Source organism: Tupaia chinensis, unplaced genomic scaffold, assembly GCF_000334495.1.
Source record: "Tupaia chinensis unplaced genomic scaffold, TupChi_1.0 Scaffold000086_1, whole genome shotgun sequence".
In the NCBI taxonomy this organism is placed as follows: domain Eukaryota; kingdom Metazoa; phylum Chordata; class Mammalia; order Scandentia; family Tupaiidae; genus Tupaia; species Tupaia belangeri.
This window is the reverse complement of record NW_006159548.1, coordinates 1,556,674-1,569,292: the sequence shown is the minus strand read 5'-3', so window position 1 is coordinate 1,569,292 and position 12,619 is coordinate 1,556,674. Positions and strand designations below refer to the sequence as shown.

General features: G+C 37.3%; 1 protein-coding gene across 3 annotated transcripts in view; it reads right to left on the bottom strand.

The window, feature by feature from the left end:
• Positions 1–12,619, bottom strand: part of SLC4A4 (solute carrier family 4 member 4) — a 493,683-nt gene that overhangs the window by 92,287 nt on the left and 388,777 nt on the right. For all 3 annotated transcript variants that reach the window (XM_006142902.2, XM_014585732.2, XM_027769728.1), the window contains one exon: positions 902–972. In XM_006142902.2, coding sequence (XP_006142964.2) covers positions 902–972 — 71 coding nt within the window. The remainder of the gene's footprint in view (positions 1–901; positions 973–12,619) is intronic.

Sequence of the window (12,619 nt, the reverse complement as noted above, 5' to 3'; positions counted from 1 at the left end):
GTCAAAGCGAACTTTAACATTAAGGACAGAAGTCGAGAGAGAAAAAGAATGTAAAAGCAAGGGAGAAACAGGGTCATGCAAGAGTTGCCCGGGAAAGATACAAAACATCATCTTCGAAAGGGATGGAGTGGGCACTCATTACATAATATCTGCAGGAGTGTTCTGGTCTCCCGAGAGATGGGCACTCTATCAATACAAGGTATTAAGGTTTCTGTCTTTATAACTGAGAGACTGATGTTTGTTGGTAAGCTTCCATATTCAGCATAGAAATATCACAATTGGAAGTCTGAAACAGCATTTTCCCCTTTTTCTCCAGCACAAAAGTCTCCTTCCAGTGAGCGACCTTCCATGCAAAACAGCTCATTTTTAAAGCTTAGTTCCAGTCCCTTAAAGATCCTTGGTTACAAGCCATGGGAAAGGATACCATGTGACAGAAGCACAATCCTTTCTAACGACAGGGAAAAAAAATATCTGGCCACAATCACCCTTAGTGAAGAGAACACAGCACCATTTGGTTAGTCAGAAGAATTCTTAACTGTACTAGCAACAGAGAGAGGACACCATGCTCTCATTTTACAACTTCTCCCATTTTCCCTTGTGAAAATATTTCAAGGTCAAATTAACGGGATATGATAGTTAAATTCCTAAGTTTAAAAGCATGTTTTAGGAATCAATGTTGGTTTCAATTTATTACAAAAGGTAAAGGATAAAAACCTGGCTAGAGCAAAAGAAACATTTTTTTTTTTCTGTCACTCTTCTAGCAATGATTATTCAATATGTGTTCATGCCAGGATTGCTACATGATAGGTGACATCTTATGATGGTATTACAAATGGAGTGTACTATATATATATATATATATATATGCAGTTGTGTGAGTAGAAAATGTTATACCACTTACCAAGCCAGTAGAAGAACTAGTTGGCAAATCCTCTGGAGACAGTATACTGTCATTAGATATTGAGATGTTAACTGTAAGAAAAATATATTTTTTTACTATAAAGATAAAATTAAAAACAAAAGCACAATTACATGTTTAAAAAAGCCAGGCTAGACATTAAGAATGTAGTCAGTAACAACATAAGGACATGACAAATTTTTGTCTATTATATCTGCTCACCTTCCACCTAGCTAAAATAATCAAGAATTTAGAGACATCTGTTGTGCTCTAATCTGATAGGAAACAATGAAAAATATTGAAGGAGATGATATTAAAATGTGTTTGTTTAAAAAAAAAAACCAAAACACTTCCCCATTATTAAAAGGCAATCGATAACATTTTGCCTAGCGGAAGAAATGACCATTTATAATTGAGTAAATTTATCACTGCCTCCATGTGTAATAAAATCTCACAAATTATAGCTTTAGTAGTTGAGAATGAACTAACTTGTAATTTTTGCAAATTAGGACTGCACATAAGAAAGTATATCTTTGTAAAATATGTTAAAACAAAAATAAATTAAATAACATAAATACAATGACCAGTGTCATTGAACAGGGTTATATTTATCCAATTTTAAAATGATTTTAATACAATTCAATACAATGGGCATCATTTGTAGATTTAAGATGTCACTTCTAGAAAACCTAATTAATTAATTTATTTTTCGAGGTTTTTGTCACAGGGCTCAAACACTCACTGGAGAGAGACAGAGAGAGGAAAAGTGAGAAATCACCCTTTACATCCCAGAGGGAATGGACATGCCACAGTCCCTTCTCTTCCATTCTCCCCTCAGGATTTGGACACACATGTGTATGTGCCTGCTGTGATTTTCAAGCCAATGGGTGTGGGACTCAAACTGTGGTCCAGTGAGAGTCCAGTGCCTTTTCTACCATGTACCTGTTCACCCCTTACTTATTTTTTATAAAGTTTATTTATTTCCTTCATGAATAAAAGAGACAGAAAGAGAGAAAGAGAGGCAGAGAGACAGGCAGCACTCCCAACAGGGTCTTGATACTTTGATACATCCCCAGTTTCGGCCAGCCCTACATCATGGGCACATGTTTGATTGGAGTACTCAGGGTTTCCAGATGTAAACCTGCAACTTTCCCATGTCAGCCAGCCTCTCAGAGTGCCACATTTAACTGCAACACCAGTGTCTGGGCCCCTCTAATTTATTTATTAAGTCAACTCTTCTCTTGAAATATTTCCTTAGATTTTTTTTTTTAATTGTATATGGGTCTGAAAATTAAAGGACCAGCAGTTGGCCTAGTGGCTATGTCGCTGGACTCCCATGTAGTCGACCGCAGTTTGAGTCCCAGACCCGGTGGCTTAAACTCACACCGGGTGCGTGTGCGTGCGTGCCCAAAATCCCAGGAGGAGAATGGAGGAGAAGGGATTGCAGCATGGCCATCCCCCTGGGGGGTGATTTCTCACTTTCTATCTCTCTGTCTCTCTCTATCTTTCCGGCAAGCACACGTGTCCTGTAGCGAAAAACCTCTCCAAAAAAAAAAAAATTAAAACATAGTACTTTCTAAGTATCCTATAATTAAAACATTTTCCTTTATCAGATAACCCTTTTTCTTATTATGAGAAATTTTACATATATAAAACAACCTATTATTCAAAGAATACCCCTAATTTTTATAGAAATGTTGTGAAATAATACCAGGTTTTTGTCTTTGAGGATCACATAGTTCACTTAATATCCAAATTTCTAATTATAATTTGGTTCCTTCACCCCCCTTTCCAAACTCCTAGCCTGTCTTAGTTTGCCATTTTTCAGGTCCTGTCTACATAAAGTTTCAAGGAGAAATGTGCAGGTTATCTGATGGTCAAAATTTAGTATATGAAGTCAGTATGGGAAGGAAGGAACATATCTTTCTTTTTTCCCTAGACTCTACTCAGTCTGACTTTTTTTTCTTTTTTTCTTTTTTTTTTTTAAGAGAGAGATTTTTGCTATGGGTGTATGTGCTTGCTGCAGAGGCAGAGAAAAAAAGACAGAGCAACAGAAAGTGGAAAATCACCCCCCAAGAGGGATGGCCAAGCCATAATCCCTTCTCCTCCATTCTCCTCTCAGGATCTTGAGTATGCACACACACACCAGGTGTGAGTTTTAAGCCACCTGGTCTGGGATGCAAACCATGGTCACCTATGTAGGAGTCCAGTGACATAATGATTATGCCATCTGCTGGTCCCAAGTCTGACTCTTAATTAACAGGAACTCAAGTATATTTGTTTGTTGTCAATAAAGGAATCTGGAAAGGAAGAGTTTCATGACTAAACATGAAAAAGAGCAGATAAAAGCAAAAGAATTGAAACAAGAAAAATAAAGGAGAGAAAATATTTAGCTTGAGTCCTAGTTTTACTCAATTTTGGAATCCATTATTTGAAGACTGGGTTGGAAAACTATGCTAGCTGCTGCCAGGGCTTCTCGATTTCAGGTAAGACAAGCACACATGCACACTACATGTTTTCTTTCCTTTCCATTTCATTGCAGAACACAGAGAATCAACATAGGCTGAACGACTAGTGGCTTAAACAATAAAACGAAACAAGAATCTGTGCCCAAAAGGAAGAAAATGTCAATAAATTATTATTAACAAAACCTAGACTTTTATTACTAGTTTGTTCTAAAAACATAACATACATTTTCTTACATTTTTCCATTCGTTCATTTAAAAACACCCTGGAGCACATGATAGGTCAACTTTTATCCCTATTTTATATTGTATGGGACTCTGAAACCCAAATATGTTAAGTTACTTGCCCAGGATTACAAAGTCAATAGCAGCAGAGTTTGGTACCAAGATCTTGCTCACCTTTCTTTCTTCTCCTGCCCAGCATTTTTAAAATTTTTTTTTAATTTTTAAAATATAGTTGGATTATTTATTTATATATTTATTTCTTTTCATCAGTAAGAAAGAGTCAAAGAGACAGACACCCCCAACAAGGTCTTCCCACTATGATCCACCACTAGTCAGCCAGTTTATTTGTGGAGGTTCCAGGATGCAAATCCAGGACCTTTCCCAAGTGGGCTCAGCTGTATTATCGCTGCACTACCACCTGGCCTTCAAAATCAAAATTCTGTAGCCTCAGAATTCAAGGTGGGATAGTACTTGCCAATATTAGATGATAAGACTCTCAACCAGGAGCCATAATGCCTGATCCATCTGAGCTGTTGAAGAAACAGCATGTGGGGAATCACAGACACTATTTAGATGGTGTCTGGGAAGTCGTTCTTCCTGAGCTAGACTCTTTAATGTAATTTTATGAGCTTCCTGCCACACGATGGAAGGCCTTTTTGCAATGCACTCTTTTGCATAAAAACAAGGGGTAGGGAGTGAGGGGAAAGACAATCAAGACTCCCTTTTTGTGAGATGAATGACAGATAATAAAGGCAAGGAATGTACTAAAAAGTCTGAACTTTCAGTTAACTGCTCTCAAGTTTTGGATACATATCAATTCTGTTCATTTAAATTCCTTTTATCTTTTCAGTTTTCCTCTGAGACAAGCTATTAAAGTACAATGACTCTCAAAATCCCAGAAGACCACCATCAAAAGGACAGTAAAAAGTATATAAGACATTCTCTACTTATTTTAATATGCAGCTGCTTCAAAAGAAGGACTTCAAAATAAATATATTAAAGAAAAGCATTTCCATAAATACATATTGGCAAGGTATGGTAGAGTCCATAAATAAGATGAAAGTACACTTCTTTAGGCTCACAGAAGAGAAAACAATCAATTCCAATTGGAGCACTGGTCACAATTTGGATTCAGACACATATGGTGCAAGTATTTTTGGCAACCAAATACAGAATGATCCATTTATATGGAATCTGCAATATTCTTAATTAAGATTCTGGAAAGGTCAATTTGAAAAGCCAAAATATATGGCACAGTCTTTACCATTGGCTCAGCACCATGGCTTATGAAGCAAAGAAACTCTTTGCCCCAGGAATCTGGCTCATACAGACTTAGCCAATTATCATGGGGACAATCCCTGTTCCGTATTTGGTTTCAAAGAGTTTCCACAGGTTGATCGCTTTCTGTTTCTTGGATTTTCACTTTTGGTTCCTCCTTTCCTTGTATCAAATTTTTGCTGACTCTCCAGAATTAGGGAACACATATTGTTAGTAGTAGACATTTAAAAACGTGTCTGTGGCTTTTCCATCTTCAGTTGGGTTTCTGTGATTTTATGTTTAATGAGAAAACAACAGAAAGAACAAGATGGAAGGGGGGGTCATAGATGGCTGGAGCTGTGGGAGCTCTGAGTGGCAAAAGGAGGTGACACCCACGAACAGTGTCCATAACCTCCTGCGTAGGGAATATCAGTTGCACCATTAAAGGTTACCCTCTTTATCCTCTAGTGACCTGGCACCAGGAACCACCCCATGACACCTCTGCTTTACACATTAGCACAAACTGTACCACCAGGAATGTGCATAACCTCATTGAGGCCAGGAGGGCCAGTGTGAGCAGTGATTGGTCATGGAGGGCAGATCTGCCACATCACCAACTAGAGATAGAAGTCCTAGAAAAAGTGAGCTTAAGTTCTGGCCCCACTGCCTTCTGAACACAGTACCTTCAAACTCCTTCACCCTATAACCTTGAAGAAGTTACTTCCCCCCTCATGACCACAGGTCCTCCATTTGTGAAACTGAATTTGAAATCATCCACCTCATAAAGTTACAGTGTGGATCAAATTATACAATGTAGGGAAATTGTTAACACAGTTAAGTCCTAAATAAATGCAGCTAGGATCATTACTAGTTTTATGGGCTGGAGAAAACAAAACTCACCCCTGAGTAGAATGTTAGCTACTTTTAGAGGTTTTTGTGATGATTAAATTTACATATTCTGTGTCAATAAAATAGAGTTTATAAACATCCCCTAGTAAAATGCTTGGCATTTGGATGATGCTTAGTAAATACAGCCTAATTTGAATCTGTACTCTCAATATTGCTTTCCAAAACTACAATACAGAACTGATTAAACTAACGTGAATAAGAAATATTTTTACACTGTTCTTCATGATAATGATGCTTTCATGTTTTATTCTACCTATTTAAGAAACATCTCGAAAATAGGAACTGGAAAATAGATAAAGAACAAAACTGAGTATGTTTCTTGCTAAATGGTCATGTCAGATTTATTTAAAGGTCCCAGATAACTTGAGCACACTAGTATCTTTTTTTTTTGGAGAGGTTTTTGCTACAGGGCATGTGCACTCACCAGAGAGACAGAGAGACAGGAAACGCGAAATCATCTCCCAGGAGGAATTGCCATGCCTCAATCCCTTCTCCTTCATTCTCCTTTGGGGATCTTGGGCACGCACACACGCACACGTGCCCGGCGTGAGTTTAAGCCACCAGGTCCAGGACTTGAACCATGGTCAACTACATGGGAGTTCAGTAACATAGCCATTATGCTAACTGCTGATCCCAGCACATTAGTATCTCTTGATAAAGTCAAATATGTATGCCTAAATTTCTAAGTAAATAAAAGCAAAAATGGCTTTGGTATGGATGACAAAGGAAATCAGGAAAACTGGGAAAAGTAGTTTTTTGGAAACTACCTGCCACTATCTCAGCCTTATGCCTTAAAACAAACAAAAGTAATACGTCAAATGTAATCATGCCAAATGCTTGTTAATTGCACCACAACTAGGCAAGTTTAAGTTGTGATACTTTTCAATACACAGGGATGCTACGAATTTTACTAAAATTTCCCTCCCATACTGCCTATCGTATTTAGGATTATGTTAGAAACATTATTTTGGAAAAATGTTCCCAAATCTCTCTTTTATACAAACCCAAAGGTAGAGAATTTTCTAGATTGAGTACTAATCCAAATTCATTATCTCCCCTTTTCTGATTCCTAAAAGCATGATGCAAAAACTTCTAAAAATATAGGTTAGGATAGTAAAAGGAAACTAAAGGAAAGGGTCTTTCAAGTACTTATTATTTTCTCCAAGGACATTATCACCATGAGTGATAACATGTCAATGGTGCTGGTAAAGGATTCTTGTAAATGCAAACGCGAGTCATGCTACACCAGAAGAGCTTGCCCTTCCTTGGTCTACCAGTTGCCTGATTTAAATTTACTTCATAAAGAAGAGACAGTACACAACGAAAATAAAATTGCATATAATATAATACAGCTTATGGAAGATAAATTATGATGATCTTTTATTTCCCAATTTAATAAACTTTCTAATTATGAAACATACTGACTATAATGTGGAACCACAAGAGGCAAAATTCAGAAGTTCTTTTGAAGAGTTATAGCATATTAGTGCACAGTATTTATTAAGATCATAGAAAAACACAACATAAAGAAATTAAATTGAAACTTGTCATTTGTATATAAAGTCTGTTTGCCTCCCCCTCCTCAGCTTTATTCGGTATAATTGACAAATAAAATTTGTTTTTGTTTTTGTTTTTTTTTTAATTCTACTCTAGTGATTTGAAAGCATTTGGAAGCTTCCACATGCTGTGAACAAAATAAAGGTATGGAAATGGAAGCCATGGCTCTTTCAGTCACTTAGCTTGGTTTTACAGTTTCACACCAGGGAAAAAGCCATCTTTACTTAGATATACTACAGACAGTGGCACATTTAGCGCCCGAGGAAGGATTTACTCCTCTTAATCGTTCATTCATTATTAAGCATGTTCTCCCTGCATCAGTCAACAGTGAATCAATAAAATATATCCTTTCTCTTAACAATATACTGTCTGTCTCTTTCAGGCAATTTAGCTTGCTTTTATAGTTTATCTTTTTTAACTTCTTTCCCTTCCAGATAAAAAAACAACACCTGGTCATAAAATTGACTTTAACCCTTTCCAAAATATAAATGTGCCTTCTCATTTGTAGTCACTGCAACCTTTAAACATTAGGCAGAGAAGAAAGGTATTTCTTTCATCTGTGTCAAATAAAAATTTGATTTCTGTACATTCAAAAAATCACTTAAAAATACATTTTATAAAAGCAATGTGTATAAATATGTGTGTGTGTGTGTGTGTGTGTGTGTGTGTGTGTGTAGTGTAAGTCTTAAGAAGCAATTAAATAGATTCTCAGTAAATTGGTGTTGGTGGATGAAGGAAACGAGAAAAAAAGGAGGGGAAAGAAGAGAGGACAAGCAGGAAGGATGTTCACATCTTGTTCCCCATTTCACAAAATTGTAGCACTTAGTGTTTTTGCACGGGTTAAATTCTTAGAAGAACTGAACATCTCACTTCTAGGACTTGAAAGCCTTTTTTACATGACTAGGCATAGTGTGGAATGCCTTCAGAATCTTAAAATCCAATACCCCAACAATGAAGTACTGAATTTCTTACCTTCTTTTTCTTTAAATACAGTTTCCGTGTTTCATATTTATTCATAATAACGCAATGGTTGTTAGTTGCTCTTGGGGGCAAGTAGACTTGTAGTAAAAGCCTAGTTAATATATTTCCCTAGAAAAATTAAATGTCTGGATTCTTTTTAAAAATACAATTAAAAGATTAAACTGACTAAGGCATCTTTTGTAGGACAGTGAAAAAGGTGAAAAATTGTATTCTGTTCCCATTAGGTGTCAAATAATTCGACATGTACTATTTTATTTCATCTTTATAGCAACTTCTAAGAGTAGGTTCATAGATTATAAAATAGATTGGATATTAGCGTAGTTCAGGGTCACACTGCTAATTGGTAGAGGAGCTAAAATTCACTTAGTTTTGCTTTTGTTTTTGTTTGTTTGTTTTTTACTCCCAAGCACATACTATTCATATTTTATCACACTAACAGTTGTTTAAACTGGGATGTTGGTGATGAAATGAGGTATTGTAAACTGTCCTTCAACTAGATATTTTTCAATTTTTTTTTTTGGAGAAGTTTTTTGTTTATTTGTTTTTGTTTTTTGGTTTTTGTGTTTTGTTTTGTTTTGTTTTGTTGTTGTTGTTGTTGTTGTTATAGGGCACGTGCGCTCACCAGACAGACAGACAGAGACGGAGAGAGACAGAAAGCAAGAAATCACCGCCCCCCCGGGGGGGGATGGGCAACACCGCAATCGCAATCCCTTCTCCTCCATTCTCCTCTCAGGATCTTGGGCACACACGCACACGAGCCCAGCGTGAGTTTTAAGCTACTGGGTCCAGGATGCGAACCGCGGTCGACTACATGGGAGTCCAGCAACATAGCCATTACGCTAACTGCTGGTCCTGATATTTTTCAATTTTTACTTTTGACTGTTAAACTGAATTATCTTCTTTCTTATGCACTTCTGCTAAGTAATCATCAAGGCACGGTGGGAAATATAATATCTATTGCATCTATATTAACTGATAGCTATCTCATTCTAATAAAAGGACATTTTAGCACAGAAACAATGTATCCACCTATGTATGTCAAACTTCCTGACTAATTTTCCTTCCAGTGCTCGTAACTGACCTTCCTCAGTTCTTCAGTAAACCTCGACATATGACTTGATTAGCAAGCATTAGCTGGGGCTGAGAGGAAGAAGAAAGTGTACATTAGGAAAAGGAAAGTCATGGCCCAGCCTGGTGGTAGTCAGTAGTAAAGTGAACCACAGTACTGGAACCACATGGCTGACCACAAGTCGGATCCCAGCCTGAAACATGTCTGATAAAGCACATACTGCCCAGTACCCTGATGAGCTAGAGGGCTGGGAAAAGGGGATCACAGCATGACATGAGACCTGTTGAGGGTATGTCTGTCTGTCTGTCTGTCTGTCTCTCTCTCTCCCCTTTCCACTTTCTACTTTTGTCTCTACTATGCATGCATAAGCTCACTATCATGAAAAGAAAAAAAAATTAAAAACAAAAAAAGAAAATCAGGAGAGGATGAGGTTTTATGGAAGCAAGCGAGAATAAGAAAGATCAGGAAGGAGAAGAGGAAAAAAACGACCTTCCCAAAGTATAAAAAGAAGTCATAATACATTGACGCTATAAAGAGAATTTTCTTAGTGATCAGTGGCCAACTATTTCCACCTCTGTAAAATCATTTCTCAGTTTGCAGGATCACAACTCCATCTGTGCAGTTGTTAGTTCATTGCTACACGTTGTCCCAGCATTGAAAAACAAGTCATACGCCAATTTAAATATTATGGACTCATCGATTGAATTCTTTAAATAAGGGTGCATGTTGTGATAAAAGGCTAGTTTTTGTTATTTTTAGAATCCTTACTGGCGCCGTACATGCAACTGTATTATTCTCTCACTATCATATTTCAGTATGTTATCAAACAGTACTAAATTTATAGAGGATCTATGCAGTTTGCAACCAAAAAGTATTAAGGTCACCAAGAAATATTAGGCTTATATGATAAATATACAAATATCAATCTTTCTTTTGTGTTTAGGCCATACGGCACGTGTACCTGCTGGAGAGACAGTGAGAAGGAAATTGAGAAATCATCCCTGAAGGGAGATGGCCATGCTCAATCCCTTCTCCTCCATTTTTTTCTTGGTATTTTAGGTGGGAATGCACAAGCATATGCCCCCCAGCATGATTTTCAAGTCCCCAGGTCAGGGACACTCTGTTGCCATGTGAGAGTCCAGCACCTTAACTACCATGCCACCTGCTGATCCCCTCAAACATTGACCCTAAGGGCTTTTGCAAAACACGAGATTCCAAACTACAAACAGATCTCATCTCCATAAGTTTCAATAAGCCCTCAATAACCCCCTCAAGGTGCATACCTTTCATAAGTGCCATTCTTTTGGACCTGTCCAGAAATAAGACTCAAGCAACAGATTTGTTATAGCCTGGGACAATCACCCAACAGTCCATGCTTACAAGGGAGGATGATAAAGACAGGTTAATTTGCTCTATCACAAAGGCTAAAAATTAATCCTATTTTTTAACTTGCCACAGAATACATGTGTTCACCAGAGAGAGAGAGAAACAGAGAAATAGAGAGAAGATAAATTGCCCCCAAATGGTGCATAGTCACACCAGAATCCCTTCTCCATTTCTCCACCTGTCAATCCAGGGCACATGTCCTTGGCATATTTTGCAAGTAACTGGGACTGGTACTTTAACTGTAATCAGCCATGAAGGATCCAGTTCCTTTAACCTGGCCAATGGGTAAGCCTATGCTCTAAATTTTAATGAATAATATCACCAATAATAATGGCTACTAATATTTAATTACTTTGTATCTATTAGAAATTGCCTTAAGTGTTTTATCTGCAATAGCTCTTTTTCTTTTCTTCCAAACAATTTTGTAAGTAGGTACTATTATCTTTTTTCAAGGTTTTTTGTTTTGTTTTGGCTTGGTTTTTTGTTTTGTTTTTGTTTGTTTGTTGTTTTTTTCCATAGAACATATTTGCTCAGTATAGAAAAGAGACAGACAGAGAGAGGGAAAGTAAGAAATCACTCCCTTGGGGGATGGCCACACCACAATCCTTTCTCCATCATTCTCCTCTCAGTATCTTGGGCATGAATGCACATGCACCCAGTATGATTTTCAAGCTGCCAGGTCTAGGACTTGAATCACAGTCTGCCATGTGGAAGTCCAGTGCCTTAACCACTATGCCAAATGCTGGTCCCAAAGGTACTATTATTAACTCCATCTTACTGAAGATTTAGATGAGGCTAAGCTATTAATATCTTGGGAAAATGAACTTGTGACAGATATGTCATTAATCAAACTGAAACTTAAATACCAGATTTTCTGACTTCAAAGCCCTTTTATATCACTTTTCTGGTACCAAGTAGGAATAGTAAGACTCGTCAGAATCCTACCAAGACAACTATTTCATTATTTAGGGCTGACGCACAGTCTGAGGACAACAGGTTAAAGAAACAGGTTCTTCACATGAAGCTGCATGGGCCATCACAGGTATAATTAGCTCAACTAGTAATATTACTTTTTCAATAAAATTAAGATCTGTTTTGGAAGAAAACTGCATGTGAAATGTTTATTGTTTTCTTCACAATTTGAGCACATTTAGATGTCTTCATTAGTTTCTTATTATTCTCTCTGCCACCATCCAATTCATAAAACAATAAAGGCAAGTTTCCATGAGCCTCAGGTAGGTATGGGGCCAACACTAGGCATATATCTTTATTTCATGCACCAGTACACTGATAAAGCCCTCATCAGACTTTGTAAACACCTCAAACCCCAGAAAAGCTCAGTGGTATTTTCTTTTTTTAATAGATCATAGATTAGTTTATTTTTAACACTCATCATGCCATGAATTCATAGGGAATAGGTTCCAGAAGCTTAGGCTCCTTTCCATTGGTTCTCACAAAGTGTGCTTCTCTGAGTGGAGCATGCTGGTGCTTCAGTTGAACCTTTCTCCAGGTACCTTTCTCTTTGGCTTCTTTCTTTATCTGGTCATTTTCCTTCACGTGTTTTAGGAAGCTATCTCTTCTATTAGAATGCTTAACATGCTCAATACCCACATTAATTCTCTTGGCAAGAATATTGCCCTTAACTTTTTTTTTTTTTTTCAGCAATGCCAACAGCATGCTGGGTAACATTGTAGATTGTTCCAGTTTTGCCTGGTAACATTTGTAGAGCATTCCTTTTTGAACAGTACCCATTCCCTTGAAGTCTATAATATCACCTTTCTTGTAGACTCCCATATAGGTTGCCAAAGGAATCACTCTATGTTTTCTAAAAGGCCTAGAGAACATCATATATTGGGTGCCTCTCCTCTTTCC